Source organism: Mauremys mutica, chromosome 3, assembly GCF_020497125.1.
Source record: "Mauremys mutica isolate MM-2020 ecotype Southern chromosome 3, ASM2049712v1, whole genome shotgun sequence".
NCBI classification, from domain to species: Eukaryota; Metazoa; Chordata; order Testudines; family Geoemydidae; genus Mauremys; species Mauremys mutica.
In genome coordinates, this window is record NC_059074.1 from 112,930,313 (window position 1) to 112,949,400 (window position 19,088).

At 45.6% G+C, this 19,088-nt stretch overlaps 1 protein-coding gene across 5 annotated transcripts in view; it reads left to right on the top strand.

Annotated features, from left to right (window-relative positions):
* The first annotated feature begins 4,434 nt into the window (after nt 1-4,434).
* Nucleotides 4,435-19,088, top strand: part of GINM1 (glycoprotein integral membrane 1) — a 36,868-nt gene continuing 22,214 nt past the window's right edge. For 2 of the 5 annotated variants that reach the window (XM_045008983.1, XR_006577848.1), the window contains exon 1: nt 5,225-5,373. In XM_045008983.1, the coding sequence (XP_044864918.1) occupies nt 5,284-5,373 (90 nt within the window). In that variant the 5' untranslated portion in view covers nt 5,225-5,283. Of the gene's footprint in view, nt 4,566-4,714; nt 4,830-5,223; nt 5,374-19,088 lie in introns of those variants that run through there. The other 3 variants (XM_045008985.1, XM_045008986.1, XM_045008984.1) reach the window with 3 other exon arrangements.

Consider the following 19,088-nt stretch of genomic DNA (forward strand, 5'->3'; position numbering starts at 1 on the left):
TGCCATCCCTCCTTTTCGGGACTTTGTGTGCGGGGCCTACGTGACCTTGTGGCAGGGGAGGACGGTTACAGATTCCCCTGCTGCGTGGCTCTGTGGTCTGGGACAAGGACCGCTGCATAAGTTCTGTAACCGCCCTCCCATGCCACAAAGTCATGTACCCCCCCACCCACACAGAACATGGAAAACACCTCCCAGACCGACCAGGGTGCCTACTGACTGCACTGTGTGTGTGACCTGCTGTTGATCCTGCCCCCGTGTCTGTACCCTGGTAAAGGTGACTGTCCTATGCAATTAACAACCCCCTTCCCCCCCCTTCACAGACAGTCCTCTGTAGAAAAACTTGATGGAAATAGTAATTAACAGCAAACTACTTTTAATAATCAACTACACAGGGGATGAAACTGGGATTGGGGCTTCGGTGAGCCAGGAAGGGAAGAACTTCTCAACATTTAGGGAATGAGAGCCTTCTTGTATTTGTGCACTCTGCAGGGGTGCAGTGACAGTTTTCACGGCCCCTGTCGCCCCTCCTTCTTGTTACATTGGGTGAGGGGGGTTTGGGACTTTGTGGCGGGGGAGGGCGGTTGCAGATACAGTGCCTCTGTATCCTCCTGCCTGCAGTCCTCCTGCCTGCAGTCCTGAAGAACATCCACAAGGCGCCGGAGCGTGTCATATTTTCCCTGGGCATTTCCTGTGTGGCTGGTCAGAACATCCAAGCTCGGACTGCTGTCCAGAGCGTCAACAGAGTGGTGCACTGTGGGATAGCTCCCGGAGCTACTAAGGTCGATTTCCTTCCACACCTAGCCTAATTCGACATGGCCATGTCGAATTTAGCGCTACTCCCCTCGTCGGGGAGGAGTACAGAATTCGAACTAAAGAGTCCTCTAGGTCGAACTAAGTAGCTTCCTGGTGTGGATGGGTGCACGGTTAAGTCGAATTAACGCTGCTAAATTCGACATAAACTCCTAGTGTAGACCAGGCCTGGGACTGGGAATCTGCTGTTGTTGCTCTGCAGTATAATTCAAGGGTGGCAGACTGTCTGAAGCACTCTTGCAGTATAATGGGGTAATTTACATGCTGAAGGCTGTGTGGGAGCAGGCCAGGCATCTAAAAGGGAACCCAATTGGAGAATTAAGGGGATACAGCTGTCCATCAGTCCAGATTGTAATCTGGGAAATGTCATATGCATCCAAAGTCATTAAATTAAAATGAATAAATAAATACATCTGGGACTCTTTTTATTTGCCTTTGCATTACTGAGATAATAGAGTGCATTAGGTTCATACTTTTGCTGTTACCTCTCCTAAAGACTGGATCTATTTAAAGTAGTTATATAACATTCAGTTCAACATTTTGGACTTCCAGTAACACTACACCTTCCCTATCAGGTATTTATATCTGAGTTTCTGCAGTCCCCTCATTTGTGTGAACATAATGAAAAACCAATTAAAGCTTCCTCTCCACCCTCCAACTACCCTTATTCCTTTCCCTTAATTTACTAAGGACTTGTTACAGGGACACAGTAAAGGTGTGAAGTTAATGCACATAAGTTAGAGCTCCTAATATCCCTGAGTGGATGCTCTTTGTTCAGAAGTGAAGTCCCCTTAGTTCAAAAAGAAAGAGGGAAGCAGAGGAGCACTCATCTTGACTTTGCTGAGTGTTGCCCTGTGTAGTAACCCTTTCCAGTATTTCACAGATACCAAATTTGGTCTGACAAAATTTCAATACATGGTGTAGAGTTCAAATTTAAGGTGCTCCTTCTCCTCCACTTTGTGCTGGTCAGGATGTCTTTCGTGATCAGGAGAGTGAAGGTCTGCCACTGCCACAGTCAGGGTAGATGCTGCTGTGCATGCAACGGGTGTTGGCCTAGCTGAACAGCGATTCCCTCTTTAAGCAAAAAGAACAGGAGTACTTGTGGCACCTTAGAGACTAACAAATTTATTTGAGCATGCTGTAACCCACGAAAGCTTATGCTCAAATAAATTTGTTAGTCTCTAAGGTGCCACAAGTACTCCTGGTTTATTTGCAGATACAGACTAACCCAGCTGCTACTCTGAAACCTCTTTAAGCAATGTATATAAAATGGTGACACATTTGTCCCATTAATATTAACCAATTGATCCACATTTTTTAAGCTTTAAACTGTAAAGATTCCTCTTTGATTTCAGCCTCTACCTCCTCAACTAACCATACGTAATGTAAACCTTTTATTAACCACGTGCGCCCAGGAAAATTTAACTTACAAACACAGCAAGGTCACTCAGACCTTTCTCACGTCATGATGGGAATATTAATGAGTTCATGATTGCAATATCCACAAAGGTGTGGAGACACAGTCTGATAGGCTGCAACAAATATATTTTCAGCTCACTTAGAATGCCATGATGTTGTGCCTTGGCCCATGTGCAGAGTGCAGGGCTGATCACCTGGCCCAGAAATATCCAGAAATAAGATGTGGCAGTTACTAAACATGCTCTGTATTTGTTTCTGTATCTGTAAGGTTGTTTTTATTGTAGGCAAGCCCCCTTGCAGATCACTCCCTGTTGACTCACCTGACATTTGAACCAATCAGGCCTTCAGGGGGAAAATGTTACAAGTATATTAGCTTAAGACAGCTGTGTGACATCAGTGGCTGATCAATGCAAGAGCATGCACATGTCTTCTGTGAAGGATGGATTTGCTGAAAACACTGAGAAGTGGCTTGAAAAGGAGGATGCTGATCTTCTTATCGAGATCTGAAGAAGCTAGATGCATACACGACATATTGTGGCCACATGACAGAGTCTTAGAGCTAGAATCACAAAGATACCTAGACTCCAAACCTTAAGCTTGGGCTTAAGTTTGGGTTTCAGCACATAAATTCCAGTTTTTTAGGCTCTGCTGCAATTCACAAAACTCCTGCTGAACCTAGTAGGTTCCTAAACTCACTGAGTGCCTATATTTTCAGGCTGTGGGAACCATGCAAGCAAGAGGATCTCACCACACCCTGCTGCCCTGCTTTGATCTGGCCCCAGCTGTTACAGCACCAGCCACCCCAATATACACCCACACAGGGAGAGATCCTGTAGCACACACAGCAAATCCATACACATCAGGGGAGAGACCCTTTACACACAGGGGTGGGGACTGTAACACAGCAAAATCCTCCCATAGGCAGTGGGGGCAGGCAGATTTTAATACAAATACAAAATCACTCCATATCACCTATAATTCCACCAAAGGAAAGATCATAACATACAGCAGAATTGCACCCCTGCACTCCATCTTCACAGAAGAGTCTGTGGTTTGATCTACTGGCCTTCACTAAGCTCTAGCAAGCCTTGTGCACGCAGACCTTGTAGGTTTCAGTGGGAATTGTTCATGCAGAGGACTATAGAACAGGATATTAGGAGGAATGCCTTTTGCAGGCTATAAACTTTGAGCCTGATCCTGCAAACACAAACTAGTGAGTGCAGGGTTTACTAATGGAAGTACTCATAGTAGAAAGCACTATGGTGACTATTAAGTTAACTATTTTGAAGGCTTAGGCGAGATTTAAGACCTAAGCTATATGCTGCCCTTTGGATAAGGGTCGATTTTACCCATAGTGCTTACTATTTTGAGTATTCCTTTGAACTCCAGTTTGAACAAACACAGTGCTCACTAATAAATGTTTGCAAAGCCACACCTTTCATGAATCCTGAATTTTGTTTTTAAAATTACCTTGAGAAATTGTTTAGGCTTCTCCTTACAGGGAAATAATTCCACACGATTTTAGAGAAAATGGCTTTTATTGATCATGTAACACCTCTTACCTCAACTTTAATATATCCTCCCTCCCCAAAAAATCCATGTTTGCATTCCTAGCAACTCAAACAGCATTGAAAATCATACAAAACAATTTAAAATTATATACTTGTATTTTAAAATATTTTAGTAGTTAAACACACACATAGCTGAATCATCCAAGTGTGGGCTCTCTTGTGGAGAAAAGGATGAGGAACTAATTCTAATAAGAACTAGTAACAATTAGTAGAATTAATTATATTTTTCAAATTAAGTAGGTAAACCATTATTCTATCAGTTATGTAATGAGATTACAGATACAGCAGAGACTGTTAAATTTGTTTTCTGCATAAAGGTGAAAAACTTATGTTGTACTGTGACACAGAGACCCTTTGGCAAATAGTCCCCTTTTCAGGGCTGGGACAGGAGATTCGGGCATGGGGGGAGGGGTTGCTCAGGCGTGCAGCTCCCAGAAGCAACAGCATGCCCCTCCTCTGGCTCCTTTGTGGAGGTGTGGCCAGGTGGCTCTGCTACATGCTACCTGGTCCATAGGCACTTCCCCTGCAGCTCCCATTGGCCGCAGTTCCTGGCAAATGGGAGCTGTGGAGGCGGTGTCTTGGGGTGGGGGCTGCATCTGTGCATAGGAGCTGGAGGGAGGTCATGCCACTGCTTCTGTGAGCGGCACAGAGTGGCCCCCCGACCCTGCTTCCCCCGCTGGAGCAAGGCAAGCCCTAGACCTCACTCCCCAGCAGGAGCTGGAGGGTCAGATTAAAACAGCTGACAGGCCAGTTTGCCCACCTCTGGTATAGAACCTTATATCCTGGGTTCAGTGGTTTTGAGTTTTTCATTATTATCTCTTAGCAACCTTAACTGTCTTCACAAAGTGCTTTGGTGTTTGAATATTTATTAACCTTTGCAAAGCCTTCCTTGAAAGGGGGCCAAAACCCAACACGCAGGACCGGCCGCCCGCCCGCCCCGGGACCCCCTGCAGTGCGGACAGAGGGGAGACCACCCGCCCTGCAGGAACGGCCCGGGCCCGGGCCTGCTTCGTGGCTCCGCTTTCCCGGGTTTGTCCCGCTTGCGGCGGCGGCGGCGGCGGCGGCGTCTCCCGCCAGGGGAAGAGTTGGCCTTGGAGCCTCCCGCGCAGCTGAGGGCGGGAAGCGGGACGGAAGACGAGGCTTTCCCCAGCCCACAGGCTACGCGGGGGGGGGGCAACCCGCCTCAGGGCCTTTCCCACCTCCCGCCAGGGAGCCCCATCGCCGCCCCTCCTGCACCCGGCTCCCGCCAGCGAGACCCGGGCGGGGGCCATCGGCCAACCCGGAGCCGGCAGAGGCGGGGTGTGAACGTGCGCCCGGCTCGCCCCCTCCAGCCGCTCTCATGCGACAGCGGCAGCCCCCGTCCGGCCCGGCCCCGCTCTCTGCCCCCGGCTCCAGCTCGCCCCGCCCCGCCCGTGCGGCTCCCCTCCCTCTCCCCCTCCCGCGGGGGTGTCTCACTTGTGCCGTTTAATTCCCGGGACCCAAGATGGAGGCTGCGCTGGGGCCTGGCGGGCTCCTGCTGCTCCTCCTCGTCCTGGCGCTGCTCGGCCCCGCGGCTCCGCAGTTCCTCAGCCAGGTACCGAGCGGGGAGACTCGGCCTGCGGCGGGGCGCGGTTTCCATCAGATACAGGGGGTAGAGTTTGGGTCCGTGGCTCTCCCCACTGTACAGATTGTCCCAGCGCCCCGGTGCGCGGGGGTAGGGGGGCGCACTTGGCCTGCCGGGGTGCGCGCTGTGGGGGTACTGAGGGGTGCGTGTACATGGCTAGAATCAGGCTGCCCGTTTGAAAATACAGACCTGATATTTGCCAAGTGCTGAAACTTGACATTGATGATCTGTTTTCCAAATGCATTTTATTAAAATGTGCTTGGGTGATTCCATGTTATCAGACTGCACCAAATGAGTTTACCAGGAATGGATCTCTCCTTTTTTTGTTTGTTTGTTTTTTCTCTAACTTTTCTTGTGTATGGAAGAGAATGCTGCAAATTGATGGTTTATGCACATGTTAATATTTAGAAAAACAGCTGGTTGGGGGAAGAGAGAAAATGCAGGTATTAAAAATTAATTTGCACATGAGTTGTATTTTTTTTTGTATTTTTAATGCATACATCCACATCTTGACAGCTCTGTGCTATAGATTAACATGATGCTGTAGTCTCAAATCTTGCTTTCGCTGCTACATGATTGAGCCAAGAAAATGTTACAATATAGAGAGTACATCCAGGGGTGGGGTTTGGTGCTGAAATATATATTCATATGATTGGCTATTGTGAGCTAGGGATTTATTTTGGTACTATTTAAGGGTTGCTTTTGTTGTAATTAGGGGATACTTCATGAGACCTGTAAACAATAACCTCTAGAATTGCTCCCTCCCCAACCCAACAACTGGGTCTATGTTGATAGTGAAGTTGTGAATAAAGCAACCTCTAATTACAGTAGTTGTGAACTTCAGAGCATCTTATCACAGAAGTACCAAATGGGAAACTGCTGTTGGGTTAAGTAGTCAATTGGGCTGTTAACACACAACTGATAAAACAAAACAAAAAAACTATATATATTGTTTTTTTACAAAGCTCTCCTCAAGGTAACTGTGTAAATAAAATAATATTTTAAGAAGCCTGGTAGCAAGCCCATTAGTGGTACATCCTGTTCTGCAAGTAGGACGCCTGAGTTTACTTCCCGGTTTCTGCCTCTCTTCACACCGGGCCTTAGTTTGCTAACTGGGAACTCTCAGCTGGGAAACCATGGCCCTGATGCTGTTGCAAACATATAGCATGTGCGTAACTGTTGGTAGGATTGGGGCTTTATAGAGGTTTTCTGTCTGTAAAAGATACAACAGCTGTCAGCATTAACAGCTCTCTTTCTGGGTTGGTGGGATGTATCTACATTGGCCCAGAAACAAGTGAGGCAAGAATGACCGAGTCTCAATTGTTCTTTAGCACCAAAAAGTTACTATCTGTTTGGAATGTTCCTTATCACAGTTGATAATTGTCAGAAGGGCTCCTGTGTGGATTGAAGTTGGGGGGGTGGGTGAAACAACTGATTGAATAGGAACAAATGTTTTGTAGCTTGATAGCTTTATGCATGCTTTAGAAATCTATTTTAGATATAGAAGGAACAAAATCTTCATTGCTGAGCAGAGTTACTCTTGACTAGATATGAACTGACTTATCACAATGTAGCTGCTTCAGCAGATTTGAAATTGAAGGTCCCCAGAATGAGAAGCGCATGAATTCTCCCTTCTCCCCTGTTCTGTGTGGCTTCGCAAGACATGTGTTGTTTAAAGGGACACAATGAATGGTAGACTAATCTTTACTCTGCATAGTTTTGGATCTGCAGACCTGTGAGTGTGTTTCACAGATCAGAAAACCACTATCACTTTTAGTTAGGTCTGGATTTGGCATTATGTCTGTATATTCTGTAACTTTGACAGTATGTGGACAGAATACTATCAACTGCTTGATGTTTTAAACTTTTTAAACATGATGTTAAAGCTCCCCTTCAGTGTAGGTTAAGAATGTATGTTTTTAAGTTAGGAAAGGTGTTCTGAGAAAACATGACAGGAAAGGATTGAAAAACCTGGACATACAAATGACTTGAATCTGAGTCATTTTGTAGGTTTGAAATGCTCTCCTTTAGCTCTCGTATTTGAGTACGTCACTTGTTGCTCAGTGCCTGTCATTTCCCAAAAAAACACTTATGAAACATGGACTTTCCCTTCTTTTCATAATTTTTTTGGACAGCAGCACAGGTTTTCGCCTTGTAATTCAAGTGAATCATTCTGCATCATTCTATAGAGGTTCAAGAGATATTTCACAAAGTTATCTGTTGTTAAATTCTTTTTTAAAAATATGTTCAAACTGCACTGGAAGCTTAAAAAATGAGGGAAGATTAAAACAGCCTGGAATAAACATCCTTCAGGTCCCTCAGAGTCTCTTGACAAAGCAAAAGCAGCTAGGAAATCACAAGGCAAAGTAGCAAAGAGTCCTGTGGCACCTTATAGACTAACAGACGTATTGGAGCATGAGCTTTCGTGGGTGACAAAGTGGGTATTCACCCACGAAAGCTCATGCTCCAATACGTCTGTTAGTCTATAAGGTGCCACAGGACTCTGCTGCTTTTACAGATCCAGACTAACACGGCGACCCCTCTGATACAAGGCAAAGTAGTTAATAATAATCTCTGCTGTGTAAAACTAGGATGTAAAAGAAATACAATACAGTTCTGAATGCTAGGTCAAGAGTTAGATTACGTTTAGGTCATTTGGTTTTCATTTAGTTTTTTTATTCTTAATATGGTCCTGATGAGAAGAATAGATGAAGTGCGAGGGAGCTGGCTGACAGCACAATGGGCTGGGTCCTACAATTTTATGATTGTTCTGATTTATATCGGCAGTAACTGAGTTTAGTTATCTAAATTAATTTTCCCCTGGATGGCTGTTTCTAGTTTTTGATAATGTGATTTTTCCCTTTTGATTATTTATGTTGATTATTTCTTTTGATGTGGCCTACTAACTTGTCAGAAATGTGGCATATATACTTAGTGTGCATACCATTATTTTTCCTGCAGATAATATCTATGTTGTTGGATACTAAAAACATCTGAAATAGTTTTTCATTGGTGAGATATTAAGATATTCTCCACTGTGTCGACCACATACGCAGTATTAACGTATGCTTGCAGGCACCATGTGCTGTTATACTTCAGAGGAAGAGAAAAGGCTTGTTAATAACTTATTTAATGCCAGTAAAAAAAACAACTTTTGCAAGTATCTTGTGGTGATAACTGATATTTGTACTGAACTTGTGAAAATTTGTGTAATTCTCTGTATCTTTCTGGCATATTTTATTATTTGACTGCAGGATGATGTAATGATGTCCCAATATCTTGGAATTAGGTATGTGATTTTTACAACACTTGGTAAAATAATCATAATATGTTATGATATAATAATGAGAGAGCAGAATTTTAATTCTAGCAATGAAAGTAGGAAAGAGGGGAGAATAAGTGGTATCCAAAGAACCTTACTAATTCACCTCTGTGATTGGGACACTATTGTGAATTTGCAAAGTAGGAAGTAAACAAACGTGTACACACAAAAAGAAAAGCATGGCTAATGCATGGTAATATAGTGTCATTTATTTGACAAGTGTAGCTTAATTTTAATTACTTTCACTTATACTGTACTTCTTAGACTAATAATAAATATAATGAAGTTTTAGTAATGCAAGATCTCCCTAGATGACTGTTCTAAAACTTTACTGTAAAGTATGCAGGGTCTGACACTTTTTGTCCTATAGCCATGTCAGTAGACCTGGTTGCAACATGGGAAATTTAAAAAAAAAGTCTAAAAGTCTTGAGTAGACATCCACTTGCTGTCATAAAGAAGTGTTTGGACACTTCTAGTACATACGTGTGGGGTGTGTGTGTGTGTGAGGGGATGCATGCATGCATGAATGTTATGTATGTTGGCATGTATTGTATCTCTCAATACTCTGCGTGTGCCAGTGTATTGAGAGATGAGTGCACATCGCTAGAAATATGTTCTCATTTAAAAAATATAAACTTAATTTTTATTTGACCTGTATATCTTCTTCAAGCTGAAACTTGACAATGATGGTCTATTTTTCAAATGTTTTAAAAAAATTATTCAGGTGATTAAGTTATAAGACTGCTTAAAAAGTAGTGTTGTTTTTTAACTACTTTGTAACTTACAGTAGCTTCTTGTGTATGAAATGGAATGTTGCATATTGATAGGTTATGTATATGTATCAATATGTAGAAAAACTGCTGGCTGGGAGAAGGGAGAAAAACGTAGTTATTAATATTAAAGCTATTCCACATATATATCTTTATATTTTTAACATGTATACATCCATTTCATGACAGCTCCATGCTATGGGTTACTGTAGTGCTGTAGGCCCCAGTGTCGGTCCTGTGAGTTCAGTGCTACAGGATTGGGGCAAGAAAATTTTGTGGTGTATAGTTAATTGTGGTTTTTGTTGTTGTTGGGTGGGGATCGAGTGAAGAAGGGAGGTTATAAAGTAAATTTGGAGTTTTTGAATAGTTTGGTTTTATTTTGGTACCATTTTTAAAGGTTACTTCTGCTGGAATTAGAGGCTGCTTCATGAGACGTGAACTTTTGATTTTTTTTTTTTTTTTAAAGCTGGATAGTTCTGTGTTAATATTTAAATTGTCACTAAACGTCCTCTGATTACAATAGTTGTGAACTGCAAAGTGTCTTATCATAGAAGCATGAAACGGGAAAGATCTGCTGGGTTATCTGGTCAATTTTCCTGCTAATACAAGATTGTAATAAATTTATACACCAGCAAAGTTCTCCTCTAAGTAACTTTGTTTATTTATTATTATTATTATTTATTATTATTATTCTTTAAAGTGCCAGCAACTCCATTAATGGCCTATCCTGTACTGTAAGGTAGGAAACCTGAGTTTACTTCCTGGTTTCTTTCTCTCTTCCTGAAATGGTTGGGAATTGTGCTAAAGCACAACTGTGGGGGCAGTCTCTGGGTATGTCTACACTACGGGATTATACCAATTTTACAGAAACCGTTTTTTAAAACAGATTGTATAAAGTCGAGTGCACGCAGCCACACTAAGCACATTAATTCGGTGGTGTGCGTCCATGTACCGAGGCTAGCGTCGATTTCCAGAGCGTTGCACTGTGGATAGCTATCCCATAGTTCCTGCAGTCTCCCCCGCCCATTGGAATTCTGGGTTCAGATCCCAGTGCCTGATGGGGCAAAAAACATTGCCGCTGGTGCTTCTGGGTATAGCCTCATCCCTCCCTCCGTGAAAGCAGCAGCAGCTGCCGCCAACCGTTTCACGCCTTTTTTCCTGGGTGAACTGTGCAGACACCATTCCATGGCAAGCATGGACCCTGCTCAGCTCAAGGCAGCAATCATGGACGTTTTAAAAACCTCGCGCATTCTCGTGCAGTAAATGCTGAACCAGGACCTGCAAAGCCAGGCGGCGGCTACAGCAGCGCGGCGACGAGAGTGATGAGGACATGGACACAGAATTCTGTCAAACTGCGGGCCCCTGCGCTTTGGAGATCCTGCTGGTAATGGGGCAGGTTCTAGCCACTGAACGCCGATTTTGGACCCAGGAAACAAGCACAGACTGATGGGACCGCATAGTGTTGCAGGTGTGGGACGATTCCCAGTGGCTGCGAAACTCTTTTGCATGCGTAATGGCACTTTCATGGAACTTTGTGACTTGCTTTCCCCTGCCCTGAAGCACCAGAATACAAAGAGGAGAGCAGCCCTCACAGTTGAGAAGCGAGTGGCAATAGCCCTCTGGAAGCTTGCAACGCCAGACAGCTACTGGTCAGTCGGGAATCAATTTGGAGTGGGCAAAACTACTGTGGGGGCTGCTGTGATGCAAGTAGCCAAAGCAATCACTAAGCTGCTGCTACGAAAGGTAGTGACTCTGGGAAATGTGCAGGTCATAGTGAATGGCTTTGCTGCAATGGGATTCCCTAACTGTGGTGGTGCGATAGATGGAACCCATATCCCTATCTTGGCACCGGAGCACCAGGGCACCCAGTACATAAACCGCAAGGGGTACTTTTCAATGGTGCTGCAAGCACTGGTGGATCACAAGGGATGTTTCACCAACATCCACGTGGGATGGCCGGGAAGGGTTCATGACGCTCGCTTCTTCAGGAACACTTCTCTGTTTAAATGGCTACAGCAAGGGAATTACTTCCCAGACCAGAATATAACAGTTGGGGATGTTGAAATGCCTATAGTTATCCTGGGGGACCCAGCCTACCCCTTGATGCCATGGCTCATGAAGCCATACACAGGCAGCCTGGTCAGTGATCAGGAGCTGCTCAGCTACAGGCTGAGCAAGTGCAGAATGGTGGTGGAATGTGCATTTGGCCATTTAAAGGCGCGCTGGCGCACGTTACTGACTTGCTCAGACCTCAGCCAAACCAATGTCCCCATTGTTATTGCTGCTTGCTGTGTGCTCCACAATCTCTGTGAGAGTAAAGGGGAGACCTTTATGGCGGGGTGGGAGGCTGAGGCAAATCACCTGGCCGCTGATTACGCACGGCCAGACACCAGGGCGATTAGAAGAGCACACCAGGAAGCGGTGCGCATTAGAGAAGCTTTGAAAACCAGTTTCATCACTGGCCAGGGTACAGTCTGACTGTTGTGTTTCTTTCTCCTTGATGAAGCCCCCTCCCTTGATTGACTCATTCCCTGTAAGCCACCCCCCCCCCTTCGATCACAGCTTGCTTTCTAAGGCAATAAAGTCACTCTCGTTTAAAAATCATGTATTCTTTATTATTTAATTATAAAAAGAGGGAGAGAACTGACAAGGTAGCCCGGGTAGGGTTTGGGAGGAGAATAGTAGGGAAGGAAAAGGCCACTAAAAAAATTTCATAACTTCATCATAATGAGAGCCTTTTGGTTGGGCTGTCCACTGGGGTGGAGTGGGCGGGTGCACGGAGCCTCCCCCCACGAGTTCTTACTCGTCTGGCGGGTGAGGAGGCTAAGGAACGTGGTGAAGGGGAGGGTGGTTATACAGGGGCTGCAGCGGCACTCTGTGATCCTGCTGCCGTTCCTGAAGCTCCACCATACGCCGGAGCATGTCAGTTTGATCACACAGCAGCCCCAAAGTTGCATCCCACCACCGCTGATCTTCCTGCCGCCTCCTGGCCTCACGTTCGTCCCTCCTGGCCTCACGTTCGTCCCTCCTGGCCTCACGTTCGTCCCTCCTGGCCTCACGTTCGTCCCTCCTGGCCTCACGTTCGTCCCTCCTGGCCTCACGTTCGTCCCTCCTGGCCTCACGTTCGTCCCTCCTGGCCTCACGTTCGTCCCTCCTGGCCTCACGTTCGTCCCTCCTGGCCTCACGTTCGTCCCTCCTGGCCTCACGTTCGTCCCTCCTGGCCTCACGTTCGTCCCTCCTGGCCTCACGTTCGTCCCTCCTGGCCTCACGTTCGTCCCTCCTGGCCTCACGGTCACTGGCATCTTTCCTGTACTTTGCTACCACATCCTTCCACTCATTCAGATGAGCTCTTTCATTGCGGGACACTTCCATGATTTCCGAAAACATTTCTTCTTGCATTTTTTTTTTCCGTCGCCTTATCTGAGAGAGCCTTCGGGACGGAATAGGGAGGCTTGAAAAATTTGCAGCTGCATGAGGGAGGGGAAAAAAGGAAGAGAAGTATTTATAAAGATACATTTTAGAGAACAATGGTCATACTCTTTCACGGTGAACAACACTATTCACCTTACATAGCACATGTGTTTTCACTACAAGGTCGCATTTTGCATCTTAATATTGAGTGCCTGTGGCTTTGGTGTTACAGATCACAGACGCAGGTCCGGGCAGCAGAATTCGGCTTGCATGTGGCTATGGTAAGCCATTGTCTTTCGTCTTCTGCAGCCTTCATCTATCCAGCGCCCTCCTTTCCCAAATAGCAAGCAAAGCCCATTGAGTACTGCTTCATTCCTGTTAACTTGCAGCAGCAGAAACCACCCCGTGGCTGGTATCATGGAAGATCACTGCTAAACACCCCCCTCTTCCCCCACCCACCCCCAACCGCGTGGCTGGTAGCAGGAAAGATCCCTGCTAGCCAAATGCGGAAAAGCTCAGTGCCAATCGCGCCCCCCTCCTTCCCCCCTGCTTGGCTACCTGCAGGGAAGGATTTCTTTTAAGCCACAGGCAAACAGCCCAGTAGGAATGGCCATCTCTGTCCCCTTACTTAAATTCCTGAATTTCAACCAGGTTACCATGAACGATATCACTCTCCTGAGGATAACACAGCGAGATAAAGAACGGATGTTGCTTGAATGCCAGCAATCACCGGGACCATACGCAGCTAGGCTTTGTCATGCAATGATACCAGATTACTTGCTACATGCATGGCGTGGTCAAGTGTCCTACCATGGAGGACGGAATAAACCAGCGCTGCCCAGAAACCTTCTGCAAAGGCTTTTGGAGTACCTCCAGGAGAGCTTCATGGAGATGTCCCTGGAGGATTTCCGCTCCATCCCCAGACATGTTAACAGACTTTTCCAGTAACTGTACTGGCCGCGAATGCATCCCAAGTCCTCAGGGCAAATTTAATCATTAAAAAACGCTTGCTTTTAAACCATGTCTTATATTTACAAGGTACACTCACCAGAGGTCCCTTCCATGGCTTCATTGTCTGGGATAGTGGCTTTGGAGGGCTGGGAGGGTAATTCTGTCAGGGTGAGAAAAAGCTCCTGGCTGCTGGGGAGAATGGAGTGCTGTGTGCTCTCTACAAGCTCGTCCTCCTCTTCCTCCTCATCTTCTCCATCTGCAGAATCCTCAGCCATGGCTGCGATTACCCCCCACCTTGGAATCCACGGACAGGGGTGGGGTAGTGGTGTCGGACCCCCCTAGAGTTGCATGCAGCTCAGCATAGAAGCGGCATGTTTTTGGCACTGCCCCGGACTTTCCGTTTGCTTCTTTGGTTTTCTGGTAGGCTTGTCTGAGCTCCTTAACTTTCACACAGCACTGTACTGAGTCCCTGGTGTGGCCTCTCTGCATCATGGCCTTGGAAATTTTTTCAAATGTTTTTTCATTTCGTCTTTTGGAACGCAGTTCTGTTACCACGGAATCCTCTCCCCATACAGCGATCAGATCCAGTACCTCCCGTGCAGTCCATGCTGGAGCTCTTTTTCGATTCTCAGGAGACTGCATTGTTACCTGTGCTGATGAGCTCTCCACGCTGGCCAAACAGGAAATGAAATTCAAAAGTTCGCGGGGCTTTTCATGTCTACCTGGCCAGTGCATCCGAGTTCAGATGGCTTTCCAGAGCGGTCACAATGGTGCACTGTGGGATAGCTCCCGGAGGCCAATACCGTCGATTTGCGGCCACACTAACCCTAATCCGACATGGCAATACCGATTTGAGCACTACTCCCCTCGTCGGGGAGGAGTACAGATATCGGTTTTAAGAGCCCTTTATATCGATATAAAGGGCTTCGTTGTGTGGATGGGTGCAGCGTAAAATTGGTTTAACGCTGCTAAATTCGGTATAAACCACATATGGATAATTCACATAAAGTATAATAGTTCACTACTGGTATTTGCTAACAGAGTTCCTCCTTTAGCTCAAGAAGTACCAGACTGTGTTTTGGCGCTGTAGACGCAAGATGGGATTATACAGACAATGGATCTGTCCTGGTACAAGATACAACTGAGGGTGTCCTCTGCTTTGATGTGTTTAGCTCTAAATGGAGGGGAGAAAAGTTTTTGTGATAGGATAGAGAACTCCACAAACATCCTTACATTCAAGGCATTACAGTTAAAACATTTAAGACAAATATTTAAGTTACCTTCTGTTACAAATAACACCTAAGATTAGTGTAAATTAGAGATTAGGCCTCTGGGTATGTCTACACTGCAATACAAAACTGTAGCATTGAGTCTCAGAGCCTGGGTCAATTTGTCTTAGGGTTACATGGCTCAGGCTGTGGGGCTAATAATAGCAGTGTAGTTGAGGTTCAGGCTCAGGCTGCAGCCCAGGCTCTGAGACCCCACCCCAAACAGCTACACGGCCAATTTTAGCCCCACAAGCCTGAGTTAGCTGACGAGGGCCAGCAGTGCTTCTGGTCTTTTACTGCAGTGTAGTTGTATCCTCAGTTAGCAAACTATGGGTGGGGGGATAGCTCAGTGGTTTGAGCATTGGCCTGCTAAACCCAGGGTTGTAAGTTCAGTCCTTGAGGGGGCTATTTAGGGAACTGGAGTGTTTAAATAATTAACAAAACAAAACCTGTCTCAGGATTTGCCCTGCTTTGAGCAGGGGATTGGACTAGATGGTCTCCTGAAGTCCCTTCCAACCCTGATATTCTGTGATTCTAAGGCCCTTTAGGACTGAGGCTTACAAGGTTCTATGACTAGATGTAATAAATTATAATTGAGAGAAGGTGGCTCCCACCAGCAACACCTTTTTGATGTTGCACACTTCAAAACATTTTAAATGTCCAGGCACCATGACTGCCATCCATAACTTTGGCAGTATATGGATAGGAGACAACTGATCACTTTCATTTTTTTTAAAGCTTCTTAAACATATGCAGTTAAAATTCCCATTCAAGTGGGAGTTAAGAATATTTTAATTTAGGACTAGACACTATGACAGGGGTGGCCAACCTGTGGCTCCAGAACCACATGCACCTCTTCAGAAGTTAATATGAGGCTCCTTGTATAGGCATCGCCTCAGGCTGGAGCTACAGGCACCAATTTTCCAATGTGGTTGGGGGTGCTCACTGCTCAACCCTCGGCCCTGCCTCCACTCCACCCTTTCCTGCTACCTCCCCTGAGCCTGCCGTGCCCTCGCTCCTCCGCCTTTCCTCCAGAGCCTCCTGCATGCCATGAAACAGCTGATCAGGAGGCACTGGGAGCGGGGAGGGTGAGCTGATGGGGGGGCTGCTGACATATTACTGTGGCTCTTTGGCAATGTACACTGGTAAATTCTGGCTTCTTCTCAGGTTGGCCACCCCTGCACTATGATATGAAAGGATAGAAAGACCTTGAAATACCAAGATAACTAGAGTATAATTCACATTGTAAGCTTGAAATGGTTGGGTTGAGTGTTAGTTATTTTGAGCACATGTATTTTTCTCTTATGCATTTGTCATGGGGTGGTCCCTTAAGGATCCTTTCCAGCCTCACTCACTCACCCGGTCTTCTTCACCACCACTGCACTTTATTATATTATTTCCACAGGCCACAGCTGGTAGTGTTATTTACATATATTTAGAGTTCATAACCAGCTTCCCCACCTGTTTCTAGGGAGGGGAACATTTGGAGTAGTAGCTAGTCATGTCTATCTCTGCCTTCATTCAGGCTCCCAGCACTTCCTTCCTGGCTGCTCATAAAATCCCAGCTGCTGGGGGTTGCTGCCCCTCAATTAGCCCCTCAGCTGTAGCTCTACTCAGCTAATTGGCACCTTAGGTCAATTACCTGTCTTCCAGTTAAGTCCCAATTAACAAACACTGGTGGGGAGCTTAGTGACAAGGTGTTGAGTTAGCTGAAGACTCAGCATGTCCTGTTACAGTTGCACTCTTTCATTGCCCAATAGAACACTTTTGAAACATGGACTTTCCTTCCTCCCTTGTCATTACTTTGGCAACAGTGGCACAGTTTTTCCCCCCAACTCATAATCTGAGAGAGTCATTCTACATCATTCTATAAAGATTTTGTATAAATACCTTTTGCATAAATATGTTCAAAATGCACCGGAATCCTAAAAAATGAGGGAAGATTAAGACTGCCTTGAAAATGTACCCTGTGGATCACTCAGCATTACTTGGCAAACAAAGCAAAAGAAGTTTGGAAATCACAAGAGGAAGGGAGTAGTAATCCCTGCTGTGAAAGGCTGGGAGGTAAAAGATACAATACAGCTCTTAATGCTAAATCAAGAATTAATATGGGCCCGATGAGAAGAATATGTTTAGAGTGAGGAAGCTGGCTGAAAGCCCAATGGGTTGGGTTCTACAATTTTATTATGAATCTGATTTACATTGGCAGTAACTGATATTAGTTATGTAAATGAGCTGGTGAGCTTAATCTTTCCTGAATGGTTGTTTCTAGTTCTGAAAATGGGAGACATCTGCTTCCTGTAACAAACACTGAAGAGCAAATTGCCTTTTGTACATTAGTGGCCAGACGGTTTTCAACCCCATTTTACTGGGGGTGATGATGTCATAAACTGAAACAATTTGAGATTGAAAGAAGGAAACAAATCCCATGCATCTGGGCAGGGAAAGGATGTGTGGGTGAGGTTACGGGTGTCATGGGGTGGAAGGAGTAAGGATTACCAGCAACTCGGACAACTAAAATTTTGTCCCATTTAATGGCAGCGTTATGCTTATTGAAAACTAGACTGGCTCAAGCATTAAAAATCACGTAGATGACTCTGCACTGACGTGGAGTGGGAATGGATTAAGTGTTGTACTGTATTACCCATTTGTAAATCATGATGGCCTGTTACATCCCAGTAAATAGCTCTAGCACAAAAACCATCTGCATAACAAGTATTTCTTATTTGCAATATGTAATACAGGTCTGTCGCATCTTATGCGCATTTAACATGCGCAAATTCAGCTTTACGCGGTCGGCAAAAACAAAACAAAAAAAAAAGAGGAAAAATAACAATTTAAATACTGTTTCTGTAGTGTGGGCGATTCCGCCCGCCATTCAACTCAATGTAATTTTGACTATACGCGGTTTTCGCTTTACGTGCTAACCACAGAACGGAACCCCCGCGTAAGATGAGACTCGACTGTACACATATTAATGTAATACGTACTAAATAAATACACTATATGTATGACAGTGGTGGCTCCTATGGCTCCTGTCCTGCGGGGCTGCCTGGGGTTGTCTCCCTGCTCCGGGCATTGTGACCTCTGGGGTCGCAGCACCACTTAGGTTTGGCTCAGCCCTTATGGTGAAGGGTTGGCCAGGCCGCCTTTGTGTGAGTGGCATTTCCAGCTGGCGCATGGGACCACAGCACCACTCACTTAAATTGGGCCCCGGCCAGCTCCCTGTCATCATGATGGAGGCATGGCTGGGCTAAACCTGAGCAGTGCTGAGGGTCCCAGCAACAAGTTGTAATGCAGGAAGTGGGGAACTGAGCCCAGACAGCCCCACAGGACTGGAGCCGCAGCTGCAGGGTGAGTGCAGAGTGGGCTCTGCAACTTCCTCTCCCAGGATAGGAAACTCCTCCCCACACTTTGTCTTCCACATGACCCTTTTTGACACATTTTGATGATCGAAGTTTGGGTCATGACCCATGTCAAGGTTCCTCCCCCACTCTGAACTTTAGGGTACAGATGTGGGGACCTGCATGGACACTTCTAAGCTTAATTACCAGCTTAGATCTGGTAACACTGCCACCATCCAGAAATTTCAGTGTCTGGATCACTTTCTGTCCCCCCAAAACCTTCCCCTCCCTGGGCAGCCTTGAGAGGCTTTTTCACCAAGTTCCTGATGAACACCAATCCAACCCCTTGGATCTTAACACAAGGAGAATTTAACCATCCTCCTCCCTTCCCCCACCAATTCCTGGTGAGTCCAGATCCAATCCCCTTGGATCTTAACACAAGGAGAATTTAACCATCCTCCTCCCTTCCCCCACCAATTCCTGGTGAGTCCAGATCCAATCCCCTTGGATCTTAACACAAGGAAAAAAATCAATCGGGTTCTTAAAGAAAATTTTTATCTTTCTTTCTCTAATTAAAAGCTATCTCTGTAAAATCAGGATGGAAAATACTTTACAGGGT